The sequence below is a fragment of the Carcharhinus amblyrhynchos genome, chromosome 13 (assembly GCF_965287045.1).
Source record: "Carcharhinus amblyrhynchos chromosome 13, sCarAmb.v2.hapA, whole genome shotgun sequence".
In the NCBI taxonomy this organism is placed as follows: Eukaryota; Metazoa; Chordata; class Chondrichthyes; order Carcharhiniformes; family Carcharhinidae; genus Carcharhinus; species Carcharhinus amblyrhynchos.
Genome location: NC_137336.1, coordinates 35,133,670 through 35,155,548, shown reverse-complemented (window position 1 = coordinate 35,155,548; position 21,879 = coordinate 35,133,670). Strand labels below are relative to the sequence as shown.

At 42.3% G+C, this 21,879-nt stretch overlaps 1 protein-coding gene across 1 annotated transcript in view; it reads left to right on the top strand.

Moving 5' to 3' along the window:
• The window catches only part of LOC145351837 (A disintegrin and metalloproteinase with thrombospondin motifs 2-like), a 209,759-nt gene that overhangs the window by 112,310 nt on the left and 75,570 nt on the right, over positions 1–21,879 (top strand). Inside the window, exon 4 of the mRNA XM_080201523.1 lies at positions 10,826–11,016. Coding sequence (XP_080057649.1) covers positions 10,826–11,016 — 191 coding nt within the window. The remainder of the gene's footprint in view (positions 1–10,825; positions 11,017–21,879) is intronic.

Here is a 21,879-nt window from a genome sequence, read left to right as displayed (position 1 = left end):
AAAACAAACAGTTCTCTGAGATCACTTACCTTTGCCGTATTCTTTTGTGGGTTCCCATGAGGCTCAGAACAGACCACACAGTGAACTTTGTAGATGTAATTCTTGTGGGTCAAGTTCGTTACAGGGCTAAACTCCATGGACTTTCTGGATAATCTTGAGAATGACCTCACTAGATCCTAATATAATTTACATCCAAAGTGTTTGGAATGTGGCTTTTATTGTCAAAGACGGCACTTTATGCTTGAGCCTCACAGACCAGGAAACTCCCAGGTTGAGTCCTCGCTCTGTGCTGAGTTAGTTGATCTCAGCTAGGTTGATCCAGATGTGAGGAATCAACTGTTCACTTGCCAGCACTCCCCACTGGTTTTGTATGAAGTTACAATTGTTAGTTTTGTTATGTTGAATACTAAGAACAAACCTGTTTGAAAATGACACCCTAATTACACACTGCATTGTCAGGTTACTGAGCCATACACAATGATATTGATTGCCAGTGGAATGACTCAGAATGTAAAACAGTATCAAACAGCAACTATCGAAGGATCCTATTAACTGTGCCCACAACTGCCTTAAGTTATTTGATTTCAGCTTTATAATGGACATATCTCCCATATTTTTTGTCATTTCTCATCCCATGAAGACAGTAAATTTGGGGATGGATTTGTCTCTCCCGGTGCTTCCCATCTGTAAATACTCAGGAGGAATTTTCTCTTTTTTGACTGTGGCGGTGATTTTCTGACCCTGTTCAGTGCAAGTGCAATTCCCGTTATGGGTGGAAACTTTTGAGAGAAGGCCATACCAGGATTTGTGACAGGGAGAATGGGATCCTCTCTGGCTCCCCGCCAGTGACATCACCTGGTTCACACCCAGTGTGGGCATGAACCTGATTCCAATTCATTTAAAGATATTTAAATATTCAAAAAAAGGCTTCACACTATCTTAGGGGAATGTCATATGTTCCCACTCGCTGACGCGATCTAACATCTGTAGGAGTCACTACTCATCTCCAAAAACAGAGATCGGATGTGATGACCACACCGGGGGCTAGTGTAGCCCTCAGCTGGTCAGGGACAGGCAGGCGGAGCCCCCTGCCAACACCAGACTGCCAAGTTGGCATTGCTAGGCTGGCCCTGGAGTGGGTGGGGCCTGTATGTGGCAAAGCCTGTGGACAACCCTTTGAAAAAAACCGTGCCCTGATCTCGGTGAAGGTGGGCTGGCTGGTGTGTCCCTTGTTATGCATATTTTTGCGTGATAAAGGTTGATGACTGGGACTGCCAGCACCAGGGGGGAAACATTCCAGTTTCCTGCTAGTGTGGGCATTGAGAACTAATTTGGTTAAATCACACCTTTTGTCATTTTTGGGAAAGTAGTTTAATGTTTATTTATTAATGTCACAAGTGGGCTTACGTTAACATTGCAATGAATGAAGTTACTGTGAAAATCCTCTAGTCACCGCATTCTGGCACCTGTTCAGGTACACATCTTTTGGACAGTGAACATAGAACATAGAACATTACAGCGCAGAACAGGCCCTTCGGCCCACGATGTTGCGCCGACCAGTTAAAAAACAATGACCCTCTAACCTAAACCAATCCCTTTCCGTCCATAAACCTATCCACGGATCTCTTAAACGCCCCCAAACTAGGCGCATTTACAACTGCAGCAGGCAGGGCATTCCAATCCCTCACCACCCTCTGGGTAAAGAACCTACCCCTGACATCCGTCCTATAACTACCACCCCTTAATTTAAAGCCATGCCCCCTCGTGCTAGATTTCTCCATCCGAGGAAAAAGGCTATCACTGTCCACCCTATCTAAACCTCTAATCATCTTATATGTTTCAATAAGATCCCCTCTTAGCCGCCTTCTTTCTAACGAAAACAACCCCAAATCCCTCAGTCTCTCCTCATAGGACCTCCCCTCCATACCAGGCAACATCCTGGTAAACCTCCTCTGCACCCTCTCCAAAGCCTCCACATCCTTCCTGTAATGTGGGGACCAGAACTGCACACAGTACTCCAAGTGCGGCCGCACCAGAGTTGTGTACAGTTGCAACATGACGCTGCGACTCCTAAATTCAATCCCCCTACCAATAAACGCTAAGACACCGTATGCCTTCTTAACAACCTTAAGGGAGGAAACTAGAACACTGGAGGAACCCCATGCGGACACGGGGAAAATGTGCAGACTCCACACAGTCAGTGACCCAAGCCAGGAGTTGAACCTGGGTCTCTAGCGCTGAGAGGCAACAGTGCTAACCACTGTGCCATCATGCCGCTGTGCTGTCCTATGTGTCAGCTCAGGCTGGAATAACGATGTGGTCACTGGCTGCACTGCTGGCTTCTCCCACCATATTTATTGTCAGAAAGTCAAGAAAAACCTGAATCCAGAGAGTCCAGCCCATCAGAAACCCCGGCCCTTGACAGGTCCCATCTGACAAAAATGTAAATAAAGAAAGACCTCCTACACAAGCATGGCCTCCCTTCCTCTAAGTCCACTCAGAAACCCTATGGCTGTGCAACCAGGGTGCAGCCTGGGCCTGACCCTCTTCCAAATTGTACTTAACTGTGCGTCCCCGGCAGGGACTGTTTAGCAGGTCCCTGTTGGTCAAGATCTGTTGTAAACCCCACTGGCATGACGTCATGTTGTGGGGCGGGATGGTGGTGTGCTTATGTGTTGGGATAACACAGCAGGGAAACCTATGAATGATATTTAAATGTATGGTAATGGGGTTCCCGATCTTACAGGGTGGGAACCTCATTATGTCATTGGTGCAGGAGCGTGAACCCCCTCCCCACCCCTGCCGTTTAAGACTGCATAATTTTAAACACTGCCTTAGAAATTTACCAACTTTTAACTGAAGGTGCATCATAGACCTTTGAAGGTGCACTTTGATAGTGGCACTGTGCTACTGTCACTGGCCTAGTAATCCAGAAGGTCAAAAAATACCCTGGTAAAATTTACATTCAATGAATAAATTTGGAATTAAAAATGTGTCTCAGTAATAGCGACCTCATTGCTGTGAAAACCCCATCCATTCCATCGGTGTCCCTTTAGGGAAGGAAATTTGCTGTGCTTACCTGGTCTGGCCTGTGTGTGACTCCAGGCCCACAGCAATGTGATTCATTTTGAAATGGCCCAGCAAGCCACTCAGTTCAAGGGCAGCCAGGGAGATGCCCACATCCCGTGAAAGAATTTTTTAAAAATGCCGGAAACGCTCTGAAAATAGGCATGTCAGAAGCCTTGAGCATTGGCTTTAATAATTTAATACACTTTAACAATTCCTTTTAATTGAGTTTTATTCTTGAAAATGGTTGATCTGGCGTCCACCGCTTGACCTAAACCGTGATGGATTTCACCTGTGATAATATAAATCAGTTCTCAAGTGGGAACTGCTGAATTATCAATCCATTTTCAATTTTCCTGTTTTTTAAGGTCAGTGGTGATGAGGTCACCTAGCTTTTATCACTGCACTACACTGCAGCTTGAAAAACACAACCATTCTTGTCTGAGACACTGTGCTATAGGACTCAAACTGGGTCTTCAATTACCAGTCACCAGATGCAACAAAAAAAACTCATTCCTTTTAAAGCACATCTGCTTTATTTTCCTCCCAGATGTCTGACAGCAGCGATATTTCTTGGGTAGTAAGGGCACATTTGAAGTGAACGTATTGTTAACGACGTAAAAGCAACAGGGGTATCAATGCTTTGAATCAGTTTTACCATCACAAATGTTCACTTTTTTTTAAAGTCCATTCTTAAAATTACAAAGCCAATGCTTAGAATGGACCGGGCAAACTCAAATCCAATAAAGGCAAAACATGCAGATGCTGGAATCTGAAACAAAACCAGAAAATGCTGAAGAAATACAGCAGGTCTGACAGCATCTATGGGGAGAGAATAGATCAAACATTTTGAGTCTGGATCACTCTTTGTCAGAAACGTTGGATCTATTCTCTCCCCACAGATGCTGTCAGACCTGCTGAATTTCTCCAGCATTTTCTGTTAAAATCAGATCCATTCCTTGCTTGCTCCCAAAACCACATTCAAAATCCAATTCACGTTCCCCACAAGAGAGAGAAACAAGATCTAAGCTGATATGATAAGGCATTGAATCCCATCTTGGTCTTGATCCGACACACTTGATATTTTGGTCTGCCTGAGAGTTTCTTCTTTCCATAGTTGAATTGCTTTTCAGTTTTGCTACTTTTTTTTGCGGGAGGTGACAGTGAGCCCATCACACTTTTCTGGAGTTTAACCATATAGCTTTGAGCGTTTATGAACCAAATCACAATTTATTTTTACACTCTGGATAGCAAAACCTGCATCTTGTGCCTGGCATGTTAATATTGTCAAGTGAATATGTTCTTTTATCTTGTCTTTGAATGACTTCAACTTTTCCAATAAGCACTTTTTCTGCTTTTGAGCACAATGCATTGCTTGTACTTTCTTCTTAGTTGATACCAGGTCTTACTAGCTAGAGTAAACCACACTAGGTCATGAAATAATTATTCTATCAGGTGATGTACACAATTAATCACGCCGATATATTAACCAACGATTACTATAGGAAAGGGGTCCGCTGAATACATCTTTGATTGGTTTTGGGAGGGAGCCCTCTATCACGCTATCCTCTCGGGGAAGAAGCCCAGAGAAATGAACAAAGAATAAAACAAATGTTTTTTTATCCTGCTGAGTTGCAAAGGAAATATTGTGCTATGTGTGAAATGTTGAAAGCTGCTGCCTTGGGAAAAGGATGTGAGATGGTTGCAAATCCCCACAAATAGGATAGTTTTTAAAACAAGCTTGTGTTTGTTTTCAGCTAACTCAGAAGCATGATTAACACCTGCAGGTAATTGGGCATTAGCGCTATCAAGTTCTCAAATAGAATTTAAAAACGTAATGCGTATAACTGGCACATTTTATGATCCTTTTCATGAAGGTTTGTAAAGGTCACATGCACAGAAAGATATCTGGTAGAAATGAGGAATATTTCACACACATATGCTTGCAAAAATCAATGCAAAAAAAATCAGTATTGATTCTGTAGTTTTCAACAGTGAGTGTAGTTCCTTAGATGTCTGAATCATCAAGATAGAATTTCAGTCTGTGTTTTGCGCATAAAACAGATGAGATGCATATCTGTTTTACAGTGGATGGCCTGTGCCCATTCAACTTTAGCCCACCACTAAATTAGCCCACCCTAATCTATAATTTAAAGTTTAAGTTTATTTATTAGTGTCACAAGTAGGCTTACATTAACACTGCAATGAAGTTAATGTGAAAATCCCCAAGTTGTCACACTCCAGCACCTGTTTGGGTATACTGAGGGAGAATTTAGCACGGTCAGTGCACCTAACCAGCATGTCTTTCGGACTGTGGGAGGAAACAGGAGCACCCGGAAGAAACCCACGCAGGCAGGGGGAGAAGGTGCACACACAAGTGACCCAAGCTGGGAATCAAACCCAGGTCCCTCGCTCTGTGAGGCACCAGTGCTAACCACTGTGCCACCATGCCACCTAGTGTTTACCTATGGGCTATTTCTAGCAAAGTGGCCAGTCCATAATTTTTCTTTCCCCATTGGGTGAGCTGTCTGTAGAAGCATGATGGGTGCTGGCAACTTGCCTGAAATCTGTAGATACAGCCTGGGGATCAATGACTACTGATTCTTCGTTCAGATACTCACCACCTTCCTAATGTCAAATTTCAGGGCAAAATTAGGCCCAGATTAAAATCTGTTCCATCATGTTTTGTCATTTAAGGTAACTTGATGAACATTACTGAAGAGAGAATTTGATCGATGGGTTAGATACTTTTATTATTGCTAAATGAGTAGTCTATAACTCATTAATTTAAAACAAAGTAAATAATACTAATTGGTCTGATAATAGCAGACAACACTTGGACTATCTCTTAAATAGTGACACTTTGTTGAGATGCATCCCTGATGCAACACCACTGTGCATCATAGTAGATCATCTATACGATAGTCTAGCTTTAAAGAAGCTGTTTATTGAGAAAGATACCTTTTCCTAATTTATTCTGTGAGTGATTTGTAATCAGTCCCAATTGGTTCTCTATCATCAAACCTTGACGATAAACATGGTTCAGGTTCCTTTTCAGGTTACTATATAAATCCCTCTGGAATTAGAAAAAGCACTTATTAAAACAGGTCACACTTCCAACATACCTTCTACCATTCATAATAAGATGTTCATATATGGGTGAGCATTATGATAATATGAAAATAAAACAAATGCATGTGACTTATTTCCTGTCATTTGCATCCTATAAATACATGTCTATGCACCCCTGATGTTCAAAATTCCTAACGTCAATTGTGGGGAATTTGAAACTGCAGCAAATCGAGAATCAATGTTCCTTTAAAATCCCCTCTAAGGCCAAGTCTTTGACACAGCATCAGACCAAATTTAGTTTGATAATGCTCGTGATGTGCATTGAGATGTTTTACTGTGTTAAAGATGCCCTATATACCCAGACTGATGTTGAGATTGGCCCAGTTAAACAAGAGGTCCTGATTCAAAAACTGCTAACATCTTATATTCGGATTACTGGATCCATTTATCCACTTCACAGCTGAGTTGGGGCTGTGGGCCAGAAGTTTACCACCACACCTGCCCTGGAACCGGACGCGGCTCGCAGAGTAGCATTCTCCGTTGGCCTCGGATGGGATGTTATGAGCCTCGGGTGGGTGAGGCAGTAAAATTCTGGCAGTGCTGTCAAGGATTTGGGTGCTTCCCTGATATTTGCCCTTTGACCCAGGCAAATAGAACATGGTTGGAGAATGAACTGCAAGAGTCAAACTTTGCTTTACATACAGTGTCAGACCAGGTCCAAAGGAAAATCAAGGGACTGGATTTTTCCCTTAAATTCAGGAATCCACTAGTTTAACCAACACCAGATCCCAACTTCTGAACATCAGGGAGCTCCCATTAGTCTCTGAGAATCATGGCCAGGCTGGAGTTGGGAATATCATCCCCAGAAGCAGGCCCAAATCAACATGGGAAGGTTGTAGGTGGTGAGGCAGGCTTGCTTCAGTTCACTGGGATGTCGTCCCAGCCCTGTGCATGGTTGCTTGGACCTTAGTCCTCACTCACCCTCATGCCCTCATATCATGTATGTTCCCCCATACCTCCTTCATGCCCCTCATATCCCCTTTGTTGCTCCATGAATAAAACTTCAATTCTCTTAATATATATAAGTTTTTCCCAAATAAACAATCAGGCATTGGGAATCCACATCAAGTAACGAATAACTTATTACAACTTCATAAGGCTGTCAATCTACAAAGCTAGACCTCCTCTTCAAGCTGAGTAAATGGACCCCTGTTGAGGTTAACCACGAAGCTCAGCCAAGTATTCATAATAAAACTACCAGGAAAAGCAATTGTTTGGCCTTCTGTTGATAAAGTTGCCAGATGATCTCATTGCAAATGCTTGATTGAGCTTCAAGGTTGACAACTTACTCAGTGCTATAGTCAACATTGACACAGCTTGGGAGTACTAGCGTGTTTGACACTTCTGTAAAGTTATAATATGTTTTTCTTTCTTCAATGTCTGCTTTTTTTGGACAAGATTAAGAGCTGTTAAGAGGATTAAAGCTTTATTCATTAATATTGTGATGGCTGTGGTTGATTGACACTTTTATGAGCAACAGTGTTTTTGTAAAGGAGCTTGTGTCTGTTCTGGGAGCATTTTAAAGATATATGACTATTATTACATTGTCATGGTTCTGTACATAGTGTTTACTGGAATAGTGGGTATGGGGGATGTATGTGGATATAGAAGAAGCGTTGGAGCGATTGAAGGGGTATGCAAGGAGCACTGGGGGTGGAGCTGCATGGGAGTATATAGGGGTCATAGGGATATGAGAAGCCATTGGCAAGGGCTTTTAAGCTTTCTGTCAGAAGGATTCTGCTTTCTCAATAAACTTTTCTCAAGGTTCATGAACTGATTTGCCTGGTGGGGCTTTCACAAGCTTCCAAATCCCTCCTGTCATGATAAAAATAGCATGAAGGATGAAACTGAAATTTTCCAGAAACCTGAATGGCCACCCTGATGTCACAGGATGTGTTTTTGTGGGTTTGCGACTGGAGATTGCTGCCTTATTGACCCATTCCTGGCTCAATTACAGGCAAGTGCAGGAAAGCAAAACCCAGCCCAGGACTTGAGAAAAGAAACAACAGCTGTGATTTTACCAGCTCACTGTGCGGCACAGGGAGTGATCAGTGGGGGAGGGGAGCGGCGTTGAGATTGGCGTGGTGGGTGGGCCATGTGGGGGGACATTGGGAGGGTCCTGATGCAGGTGAACAATGTTGCCTTGGGGGGAGGGCGGAGTGCGATATCTTTTGGGGGGTGGGGAGGATGGCATGAAGTCTCCCAGTTCATTGCGAGATTGGGGCGCCTGTGCAATGGCCCCCTGAACAATCTGCAGCTGGCTTCATCGGCAAGCTTAGGCCCTGCCACCCCCTTCTGCTGAGAATCGCACTTCTGTCCAAAAAAAGTGCCATACGGTTGTATCTTCAAGCTCGCCCAAAAAAAGGAACTGAAATTTTGCTGTTTTCACTCACTCAGCAAGAATATTTTCATAAGATCGTGCCCAATGTCATATGCACATTTCACCTTCTTGAAGGGTGTGGTGAGTCATGCATATATAAAATGAACTGATGTGTAATTCCCCCATATATCGATGACTTTAAATGCGATAATCTGCACAGTGACTGAATTGGCAGCGAACTGCAGTTGCTCTGCCATCGTAACCTTGTTTTCACCACACTTCGGGTAAATTCATGAGCGTGTTGCAGGAGCAGTTCTGAGGAATTCTTGAACTTTGTAGGGTTTAAAATTGCTCTAAAGTGTTCACATCTGTTTGAGAGCAGTATTACCGTGCAGCACCCAGCGGAGTAATTGTTTATTTCGTCTTTTTCAACAAAATATCCTTTTCTGTTGAGGTCTGAAGAATATACAGAAAGAATGATCAGTTTGTCAAACTGTCCTTGAGGCCATCTAACAACCAGACTGATATTTTATTCTGTGTTCCTGAGACCTGGCCACGCTAAACACTATAATATTTTCATTTACAACTCTGACCTGCATTTTGCACTGTCTCTCTCAACTCACTGTCGTACTGCACAATATTAGTTTTGCAGAGGGGGAGAAATCTGTTTGGGTGGTGAAAAATAATTAAATGACTCAACATTATTTCACTCCTGAAATATGTAGTTAGGAAATATACAAGGAAATAATTTCCTGTCAGTTACTCCTATTTTCTCTCTCTCCAAAATACTTAGGGTTGAAGTGTTGCTACAAATATCACAATATCTGCCCTTGGGTGAACTAGTTTTTTTTAGTACCATGGAGTCAGAAAGTGTTTGGTTCAATTTTGCTCCAATCTCTTGCTCCCCCAACTGGAAACACTTGTCTGAGTACTTCTTCACCAGTTCAGTTGACTGATGCAGCTGAGTTTGTGTGGCAAATAGTCCTAGACTTGAACTCATGGCTGCTGCCTAATGCACGTTCAACTGTGTGAGGTTAAGAGAGGGCATTGGGAGGATCATTCAGCTGCAAAATGGCTCCACTGGCATCAAATCAGTATTGCATGCTGATTAGCTTCAGGATATTCCCGCTGTTTATACTCCCATAGGATGTTACCTGAGCTTGTGCTAGTGCCCTCACCAAAATGGGATCCGGTGTGATTCGTGGCCACTTAAACAACCAGTGCTACTGAGCCTAATTTTGTGTCCTGCAACTTCCTCATGTATCCCTTCTTCCAAAACACACACAGATTGTTTTCCCTGGTGGTACAATAAAACATAAAGCTCACTTCCTGAGTTTCTCACAGAATAAAGGACAGTACAGCAGAGGAACAGGCCCTTCGACCTGCCAAGCCTGCGCTGATCATTCTCATTCCATTTTATTTTTAGCAAGGAGAGTGGCCTGACCCGAACGTGATGTGATTAGGCCTCATGCTTCAAGGAAATCTGATTTAAGTTGGACTGCTAAAACAAAAAGCCCAATATTTACTGGCGATAAGGGCCCATCGTGAAATGTTTTTGTGCAGTTCCTAATTGTCGTGAGGTTACAGTACAAACCACTCTGAATTGACCTGTAAATAATACAAATACACAATATTTTTACTCAAATGGATAGTGGAATAACTGAGGTCATGGAAATGGAAAAATGTTACCGCGGTGAATTTGGACTTTGAGAATTGGGCCTGAATCATATTAACATATGGTGAAGTTTGTTATGCTATCTAGTAGATGTCAGTAGACCTTGAGCAGCAGCAGGAATAGCCCCAAATGGAAAGAGAGGGCGTAATAAAGGCCTCCTGTCCCTTCAATCTGCCACAGTACCTTACTGGTTGAAGACCTTAGGCTGAGACCAAGATGTGGGCCAGGATTTTATGGCCTCTTCTGCTTGGTCAGATACTACGGTCCCACCAAAATAAATGACAACTTAAATTGCTTATCATATCCATCGGGGTGATTGGCCGTGGAGGGAGCTGAAAAATCCTGGTCTTGGTTCAGCCGACAGGCAGTGGTGTAGCCAACTCAGGAAAACGTAGCTGTCAGTGTCCGGATAAAAGAACCCTAGCAATCCTCACTTTACTAAGCACATAATTCAGAAGAAAATTTATAGTAAATTCAGCAGAAAAACCTTTTGATTGAATGAATGAACTGCTACTTTGAACAGTGAACATTAAAGCCATTGTTATTTTGTTATGATAGAAGAAATAGGCAAATAGCTTCTATCGTAATGTTGTGCTTTTACTTTGACTAATAAAGCAACTTCTTTATGACAGAACCCGATTTGAGTGATCTGGGAGCCATGTATGAAGGCATTGAGCAACAGATAAAAACAACCAGGAGAGTACGAAGACATGACCGGGACAATGACTATTATATAGAAGTTCTTCTTGGAGTTGATGACACAGTGGTGCATTTTCATGGCTTTGAGCATGTGCAGAAGTACCTCCTGACCCTAATGAATATAGTAAGTGCTTTTGGTAATTAATTGATGTGTGTGTTTTAATAACTTGCTACTTCAGCAGGAAGAACGATTGAAAAAGGTATTTGAGCAAAGTTGTGTGTGGTACCCATATTGGATTACAATTTTGTTTTGAAAATTTATTTTAACTCCCCACTCACATCTTTTAAGTTACAGTTTGTAATTATATTCTCCCTGATTCAGCAAGACCCACCTGCCATTCCAATTTTTTTCTAGCTCGGCTAGCTTGCAGATCTTTCTAAAATCTGCATCTTCTAATCTTGTACTCATTTTTCCTAAATAGTTATTCTAGGTTTAACTCATCTTCCTGATCTGCTTTGTTTCTCATAACTAAGACCCACTGATGCCTCTGCTTGTCGGCGTATGAACCTGTTTCTTGAGAACGGAATCCTGATGTGTATTTTTTTATTATTGAGAGGGTGGCTGCTAACCAGTTTGCAAACAGTTTAAAAAGCTACTCTCCAGTTGATTTCATGGAGGTGTCACAGTTTCACTCATTCAGCAATTGCTTCCCTATCCTCCCACTGATGTTGGAAGTTCACTGTGTGAGAAATTGTGGAGGCAGCATGCAAATGAGTTTTTTTTAGCACAGTTAACAATGGGCGCAAAGCATTAAGCTTTACTGAATGGAAGTGCACCAAAAATTACAAACTCCTGTTCTGTTGCCAGAAATGTAATGAAGGAGACACCTGGCACAGTGTAATAAACACAGTAAAAAGTCTGACAACACCAGGTTTTAGTCCAACCTATTTACTTGATAATATACTCACAAGCTTTCGGGGTTAGTCCCTTCGTCAGGTGAATGGAGAGTTCTGGCCTCAGACAGAGCATATAAAGCACAGACAGTTTAGAGATTACTGATTAGAATGCGAATCCTTACACCTAACCTGCTGTTCAAGACCTGAAGTGGCTGATAATGTGAGTGGAAGGAGCACTGATCACAGTTTAAAGAGATGTGTATTGTCTCCAGACAGTACAGTAAGTGAGGTTTTGCAAACCCAGGCAAGTCACGGGGGTTACAGATAGTGCGACATGAACCCAAGATCCCTGTTGAGACCGTCCTCATGTGTGCGGAACTTGGCTATCAGTCTCTGTTCAGCGACTCTGCGCTGAACAGAGACTGTACAGTCGCTACAGACTGCAGAGTCGCTGAACAGAGACTGATAGCCAAGTTCCGCACACATGAGGACGGTCTCAACAGGGATCTTGGGTTCATGTCGCACTATCTGTAACCCCCGTGACTTGCCTGGGTTTGCAAAACCTCACTTACTGTACTGTCTGGAGACAATACACATCTCTTTAAACTGTGATCAGTGCTCCTTCCACTCACATTATCAGCCACTTCAGGTCTTGAACAGCAGGTTAGGTGTAAGGATTCGCATTCTAATCAGTAATCTCTAAACTGTCTGTGCTTTATATGCTCTGTCTGAGGCCAGAACTCTCCATTCACCTGACGAAGGGACTAACCCCGAAAGCTTGTGAGTATATTATCAAGTAAATAGGTTGGACTAAAACCTGGTGTTGTCAGACTTTTTACTGTGTTTACGCCAGTCCAACGCCGGCATACCCACATCATGACAGTGTAATAAAACCAGTCTTGGCCCATCCTAATTTTCAGGAGTAGATTAATTTTAATAATCAAGGTAGATGGTCTGAGGAAGAACAGCAGAGATTACTGCCCCAAGGGAGTGCATACAAAGGAGCACAGACCCTGCTGCTCTGATTGGTAGAGGCCCCACTCAGACCAAAGTACAAATATAAACATGTATGATGTTTCCCTGTGGCCTGTATTATAAGATGACTGGCTGTCAGGTTAACTATCTTCCTTCCTGAATTATTTGAGGCCCAGTGGAGTGGCCCAGTTCAGAGCCATTCCTACTCTCTGTAGGTGCTACTAGCATTGAACCTATGGGTGGGATAACAGGTGGAATTTGTGGGGCAGCCTGAAGATGTAGCCAAGCATAGTCCAAAAGCAGGCTGTGGAGTTAAGGAAGACTCCCTCCATTCAGAATTTGGGAAGTTTTGCCAACAAGGTGATAGCCCATCAGATCTGTGTTGCAGCTCCTTCCATGGACAATGTTTCTGTTTGCACCCGGGCATTTCAAGTTGATTTTCTTTATCTCCAAGCAGGTGTGATTTCATGATAGCATTCTGAACTTTTGGATTCAAGGTTCACTGTATTTAAGCACCTCAGTGCAGGAGTGAGGAAGCATTGGACTGTCAGGATTACGAGGGCTGCCTCTCTATTTGGATAGAGTTAACTAGGGCATTAAAGAAGAACAGGGAGTTCTGTTCTCCTGGCTAACAGTTATCCACCAACCAACACCATGAAATGATCATCCATTTTCCTGTGCATGAATCAATTGCCAAGATTTACATTATAGAAACATAGAAAGTGGACATTCAAACTGACCAATAGGCTAATACTTACATGATAACAGTGGCTACACTTCAGAAGTGATTCATCGATTATGAAGGACTTTGGAATGTGCTGGTGTAACATGAAATATTGCAACATTGTATTATTCATTATAAATCACTGCATGATTAAGCTCAAAAAATACATTCTCTCATGGATCTAATGATATTTAATTTTAGTTTTAGTACTGCTAGATTTGTTTATAACATTTTTGTTGGCTTACCCACCAGTTTATATTATAATGCTTACTTTAAAACCTCCTTTAGCAATGAAGATGCGTATAATCATACCAAAGCTTAATATTTTTGTTCATTAATAATGAGTATTTTAACAATATACCTTACATTTAAAGACAACTTCTGATTAGTCACTTCTTCTAATTCCTTGAATTGTATAAACTCGTACCAGTTAGGATAGCCAGGAGGCTATTTGCAACATTAACAACAAATGGATATCAAATTTCCCAATCTTTTCCACGGACACGCAAAAGTCAAAATCCCAAAATACGTAACAGGGACTTCCCTGGATTAGCAGGTCGTGATGAGTGACAAATGATGGCTTGCAGGGATCAGTACTTGGACTCCACACTTACACTATATAAATAAATTGCTTTGATATGTAATAGAAAGGGATACGTCTAGAGTTGCCGATGATACCAAGCTCTCATCATAGTTAGATCCTTTATCCTGGTGAATTGTTGCTGCACTTTTCCAAGAGTAAATGCTCCCTGAAGTGGGGTACCCTAAACTGAATATAATTTGTCAATGATCTTGTCTGTCCCTCTCTGGGTTCTTGGTGAGCGGATATCTTTTCTAATGCTACTAGTGTACATTAGATGCATAGAATACCATATGCTGGGAACATTGGTGGTTGAGATCAGAATTTTGAGCACCAGCAGACAGTCAAAAGATATTAGTTGCCCACGGAACATTGGCATTTTTTTGGTGGGAGCAGGAAGGATGGCAGCTGGGCAGAGTGCTTGGAATTTTCCAACCAAAGTGTTGACCAGGAGGCAAACTGGTGGTGCTGTTGTCAGGTAAGGCCCACCTAGGCAAAAGAAGACTGGTCAAATCCTTCAGCAAGAGCTGGCAATGGTCAGTCATTAACTGATCACTGCACAGGCCCTTCAGTTTTATTCTGGAGAAAGATTCTAGGTTAATTATTTTGTGGTATTGTGTGCAGGCTGCCATATTAACCCCCGATATTTAAAATGTCCCAATTTTTAGAAACTTTTAATGACTTGTGTTCCTTAGCCCCTTGATACCCTTGTTTTCAATCTCCTCCCATGCTTTAGTCATTAGAGGTGGCACAGTGGTTAGCACTGCTGCCTCACAGCACCAGCGGCCGGGTTCAATCCTGGCTCGGGTGACTGTGTGGAGTCTGCATGTTCTCCCTATGTCTGCATGTGTTTCCTCTGACAGTCCAAAGATGTGCAGGTTAGATTGATTGGCCATGCTAAATTGCTAAATTAGCGTTGGGGGATTAGGGGGGTAAATATATGGGGTTACAGGGATAGGACCTGGGTGGGATTGTTGTCGGCGCAGGCTCGATGGGCCAAATAGCCACCTCCTGCACTGTAGATATTATGGTTACATTTCCGGGTCCCATTTCTATATTCAAATTGTGATGCCTCATATACAACTTAGAGTCATAGAGCGTTACAGCGTAGAAACAGGCCCTTCGGCCCAACTTGTCCATGCCACCCTTTGTTTTAAAAATCCTTAAGCTAATCCCAATTGCCCACATTTGGCCCATATCCCTCTATACCCATCATGCACATGAAACTATTTAAATGCTTTTTAAATGACAAAATTGTACCTGCCTCTATTACTATCTCTGGCAGTTTGTTTCAGACACTCTCAACTCTGTGTGAAAAAATTGCCCCTCTGGACGCTTTTGTATCTCTCCCTTCTCACATTAAATCTATGCCCTATAGTTCTAGACTCCCCTACCTTTGGAAAAAGATATTGATTATCTATCTGATCTGTGCCCCTCATTATTTTATAGACTTGTATAAGATCACCCCTCAGCCTCCTATGCTCCAGAGGAAAAAGTCCCAATCTATCCAGCCTCTCCTTATAACTCAACCTATCAAGTCCTGGTAGCATCCTAGTAAATCTTTTCTGCACTCTTTCTAGTTTAATAATATCCTTTCTATAATAGGGTAACCAGTCTTGCACACAGTATTCGAACTGTGACCTTATCAATGTCTTGTACAACTTCAACAAGACATTTCAACTCCTGTATTCAATGTTCTGACCAATGAAACCAAGCATGCTGAATGACTTCTACAGCACTCTGTCCACGTGGTGACTCCACTTTCAAGGAGCTATGAACATGTATCCCTCAATCTCTTTGTTCTGTAACTCTTCCCCAGTGCCCTACCATTAACTGAGTAAGTCCTGTCCCGGTTCAATCTATCAAAATGCATCACCTCAAATTTGTCTAAATGAAACTCCGTCTGCCATTCGTCATCCCACTGGCCCAATTCATCAAGATCCTGACTTGCTTGCTTAATCCATATCCTTTTGCAGTTTTATTCTTTGTCTTCACAATTCGCTGTACCTCCGAGCTTGGTATTATTGGCAAATCTCGACTTATCCCTTTCTATTCCATATCAAAATAAATTGTTTATATGGTGCAAGTGTGGGGTCTGAGTATTGATCCCTGCGAGCCACTATTTGTCACTTATCACCACCTGCTAATCCAGTGAAGTCCCAGTTACATATTTTGGGATTTTGACTTTTGCATGCCCGTGGAAAAGATTTGGGAATTTTTGCTTTAATCTTTCACAGGATGCGGGCATCGCTGGCTAGGTCAACATTTCTAGCTGATCCCTAATTGCTCCCAAGAATGTGGTGGTGAGCTGCCGCCTTGAACTGCTGCAGTACATGAGTTAGATCTAAGTGTGCATTTTAAAGCAAAGAGACATTGCCCAAGTTTAAAAAACACCCTCAGGCTGCAAGCATTGAATTCTGTATGAAGCCAACAGAGTTAGTTTGTGGGTTGCAGCAACTCATCATTTGCATTTGTATAATTCTCGTCTCCTGGAACTTACCAAATGCTGTCTGAAAATCCTGTGTATAATATTCATTGATCCTTCAGCTCGTTGCTAGGGGAGATCATTAGAGATGCTCTGCCACCTTGAAAGAGAAGGCGCTATTAAGGAATCTCAGCATGGATTCTGGAAAAGAAGGTCCTGTCTCACCAACTTAGGAGAATGTTTTGAAAAAGTTGCAGTGTTGACAGGTAATAGAAGCCCATCTGACAGCGTGCATCTTAACTTTCAAAAAGTCTTTGATAAAAAGTGCTGTACAAAGGCTTACTAAGCAAAGTTAAATCCTGTGGGATTGACAGGCAGATTTTTTGGGCTGGATAGGAACTGATGGCATTTGCATAGACAGAAGGTAGAGACTCTCTCTGAGAAGCTGGTCACCAGTGAAAATCCTGGAGAGATCAATGTCAGTGAGGTTGTTCTTCACAATCTGAAACAAAGTATTGGCGGACTTGCTGAAAAGCTGCTGGATGATGGAAAGATATTTAGCTGAAATAAATATATTACAGACAGGTATATTTTTAATGTGAGAATGACTTGTAAATGTCTTTTGATGCAGATTACTGTCATGTGGTTCACTTGGTGGCACAGTGGCTAGCATTGCTGCCTCTCGGTGCCACAGACCCGGGTTCGAATCCCAGCTTGGGTCGCTGTCTGTGTAGGGTTTGCACATTCTCCCCGTGTCTGTGTGGGTTTCCTCCAGGTGCTCCGGTTTCCTCCCACAGTCTGAAAGACGTGCTGGTTAGGTGCATTGACCATGCTAAAAAGTCCCTCAGTGTCCCGAACAGGCACTAGGTAGGGGATTTTTACAATCGCTTCATTGTTGTGTTAATGTAAGCATACTTGTGACACCAATAAAACAAATTAAACTTGAAAGGGGCAAGTTCACCAATGTGTGCTCAAGGCTGCAGACTGGGAGGATTGTTAATTCTAGTAATTGTATGCCGAGGGTAGAATGGACCTGAAGTCAACCTGTACCTTTTATTTACAAGCCTGCAGAGTACAGACTCATCCAAATACCCCAGCAACACCCGGTGTAAGCACTTTGTTGTAATCTTGTAATGAACCTGGAAGCACCATCCTAAATGGGACAGCTGCTGTTGATCAGCAACTTAAAATATGTTCTCTGTTGCAACATAATTTCAACATGAACAAAAAATAAACTACAGTTCCGAAATAAAACTGAGGATAGAGAAATAACACGTTTTCCTGAGTTGTCCCGTCTATGACTATGTCCATTTGTCTCTACAGGCGTTCCCTTGGTGAAACAATCCGAAAGCTGATGGTTTGTTTCAACCTTCTGGAGCTGAGAGATTTCCTTTCCATCATTTGTTTTAAACTTGCAAATCACTTAGTTATCTTTTTTCACTCACGCACTTTGTGGCGTGCACGCTATCCCAAAGGAATTGATTGTCAACATTGCATTTCATTGGGACATTTGCTTCATCCTTTTCCCACGTAGTATGCTTCAGTTAAAAAGAATGCCATGTCAACCACCTCTAACATAGAAAGAAATCATAGAACCCTACAGTGCAGGAGGCCATTTGGCCCATCGAGTCTGCACCGACCACAATCCTACCCAAGCCCTATCCCAATATCCCTACATATTTTACCCCCTAATCCCTCTAACCTATGCATCTCAGGATACTAAGGGGCAACTTTTAGCATGGCCAATCAATCTAACCTGCACATCTTCTGACTGTGGGAGGAAACCGAAGCACCCGGAGGAGACCCATGCAGACACGAGGAGAATGTGCAAACTCCACACAGACCCAAGCCAGGAATCAAACCCAGGTCCCTGGAGCTGTGAAGCAGCAGTGCTAACCACTGTGCTACCGTGCCGCCCCTAGCAGAGACTCTCTACTAGTGCGAGAGTCTCTGCAGCCAGGCTGCTTTTTAATTACGCGCCTTATTTTCTTGGCTTCCCAAGCCAAGGGGCAACATTTCCCATTTTTATCCACGAGGAATATTCTGAAACCTATGGCATTTAAAAACCCTCAACAAGGTTTGTATGCGAGGTGTCACTGAGCGCAGTCAACTATATATTCTTAGAGTCACACATAGATGGAAACTTCAGTACATATTTCTCCATCTTTAACTGACATGTAACATGTCCTGAATCTAGAGATGTTTCAATACAAGTTCAAGAATATCAAAGCTTGCATTTGGCCAGATGAAGCTCGGCCAGTTTAATAGTCCAAACAGACTTCACAGTTGCTTTGTCTTACCTTTGGCAACATCTTTTTTGTGAGGACCTAGCCTCACAGACTGCAATGGGGCGATCACTTTCGAAGTACGATTGCTGGAGTAAAGTGACTACAGACCTATACTGTTGCATTTCTAACCCAGTAACTTTAAAGACCCCAACAACTCGACTCCCAGTCTTTGAAGTGTGTTCTAATCCTGTCAAATTTGTTTTGAAACTCACTTGTTCTACCCTGTAAAAAGTCATGAAGGTGTGTGCCAGTTTTTCGTCATGGTGCCAGTAAAACATGGCAGGATCTGCCTTCAGTTGGAGACAACCCAACTTTAACAACACTGATTGAACTGAAAAGTACCACACTCTGGGAGCATTGTTTAAAACCACACTTGCACTTATTCAACTTCCTCTAGTGCCTCCTTAAGAGGTTTAAGAAACATTTCCCTCTGGAAGTGATCATCCTACAGAAACGCAGCTTTTTATATTTATTGATTTACAGTCCCACAAAAACGTCACCCAAGGGGCCAAGAGAATTTTCAAAATTACCTTCCCTGTTATAGGTGAGTCCATTCTGACTTCTTTATCTGCAAAGCATTCTTCAAATCCCCAGCTTTAGCCTTGTTGCACCGGGTTCAATCTTTCCCATGCAGACCCACTGATGTGCCAATGTTGGTTGATCCCCGTTTGGGACTTCTGAAAGCACACCGATCTCCCTCCAGCTATACAACTCCCTCTGTTTAGTCCCCAGTATAGCTTTATCCTCTAACTTAATAACTGCTACAAAACGTCTCGCTCATGAGAACTCCTGCTTTTGCAATGTTGTTGTGATAATTCAACCTTCTCCACTCTACTATGTTATCTAGTCAAACTGCAGCTCCCTACTTGCCTGTTCAAGTCTTTTCATGCTCCTACTGTTCAATTCATCCCTTCGCCCCCATCCGCCAATACACCATCTGAGGCCTGTCCACCAAAGGTGAACATTCCCTCAACAGATTCATCACCAAACCCATCAGTGTAACATGGGCAATGCTTCCTTATTTTCCATTTTTGTACTTTGTGCAGTAATGGATCACTACTGATCTATTATCCTGGAATGCAGCTAATTCTTGTATTTTCCAGTAAAGTTCCTTACTTGGCCCATTATCCTTGAATCCTTCCAATTATCCAATCATTCTGGATAATACGATACCAGGGATCCCACTTTGGTCAGCTGACCACTGAATAAAACAGCCCCTTTCCCATCAGACTTTCTATTGATATCTAACTTCTGATCTGTCAGATCTCGTCCCTCTACCTCTGCCCCACAAAATTTGAGTATGCGATGCAGATAGTGTTTCACTTGTCATCTTCTTACATTGTCAGTATTCGCAAATTCTTTCTGGTCAAATGTAAAGAACGGGATTTTATTACCTCATTCCCATGTTGAATCGTCACATTTTTCATTTGCATCACTTACCTTGGGTCTTTCTACTCCCTCTGTCTCAGAATAAAACCTGAAGAAAATTCTACCTCGGATGGTTTTGTGTGGTGTTGCAAATATTCTCATAATTCTTTCTGAAACCTTGATGGAAGTTTTCTGCCTACATGCAAGACATTTAAGTGAGGAGAATAAATGGAGTAATGGTAGTTCCTTCAAGCGTAGGAAGAGTACCTGGTAACAATGAAGGCAACTTTGGATTGCTACCATATACCAACTTGTACGGACTACACATTCCCAACAAAATAATTTTTTGCATGGACTGCCCATGTCAACACCATTTGTAACTTATAATCAGGATGGTTAACCAGTATTTTCTACAATATTTCATCAATTACTATATTGTTCCTATCACACAAACTGTTGCTGAACCATCTCTTGGCTGCGGTATTCGTGATTAGGATATTCAGATTTTCACACATCCTGAAAATTAGCATTTGCAAATCCAGCTCCATTATCTGTCAGGAATTTTGTCAGTGTTCCTTGTCCAGTACCCACCAACTCTTCCACGACCTATTCTACAATGGCCTGTTAATCCTTTTCATTTATTGCTACATTTAGGAAAGTCTAGGCACTATATCTACAAAATCTAGTGTCCTAATCCTTGTCCATACTTTGAAGTCCATTGCCATTCCTGTATTAAATTCCCTGGTCTGTGGCAGACTCACAACAGGACTTGGCACTGGCCTTGGATAGCTGACAGAAATGTCACATTGTGCACTAACTCAATGAGAGTGTTGTATTCATTATCGACTATTCCAGCATCTTGAAAAGAGCTTTCAATTTCTGTGAATGCTGGATGTGCAAAATGTCTGTGTAACTTCCAGATAATTATTTTCTTGGCCACCAATCCTTTACTCCCAGAAATTAACAATACTGCTTGGATGCCTGGCTTTCTCAATGGTGGGCAGCAATGGTCTGACCATGTAAAATGTAGATCTATGCTTTTCCAAACACAATTGCTCTGTTATTCTCCACGTCCAAATTTATCTGTGCTTTTTTCATGGAAGATTTGCTCGACAGAGTGTTATCTCACTAGAGACCACATCAGTGCTGATGAAGAGACCAATCCCAGCTATCTTGCATGGGAGGACTGCTTTTCTGGAAGACTTCAGTATGTTGTCACCCCCCAAACATAAGCTGGTGCAGCTTCCATACTCCTTAACCACCTTCCAATGTACCTCATCAAGAGACTTTAGGAAAAAATTGAGCTAATCTATCCCCCACGTTGTGGAAGTGTAACTGCTATTCAGCACCGTGCAGTTAAATGAATCAAAAACTAAAATACTCATCACCGGATTCAAACACCCAGTGACCAACACAATTCCTTCATTGCAATTACCCATCATAATTCTCAGTGTCAGAATTACTATTTCATACGTTTCTTCAAAAATATGGTTCTTCCACTGAGGGCAGTTCATTGTGTAATATTAATAATTCCCCATGCATCTCTCAAGTTCAAGTGCCAAAGGTCACCATTCCAGAGCCACTTTTTGTCTCAATTTTCAAATTGGCTTTAAGTATAACCATCTTTAGACCACCTAACCTACACCCCATCTTTCCTGAAATTTGCATCTAATAATAGTTTGGCGATCTCAAACTTTGGTAATGATGGAGGTTTCCATCTTATGCCTTACAGCAGGATTGTCCGTATTTGTTTGGGGGGGGAAATAATATGGCAGGATCAGTTTTGTACC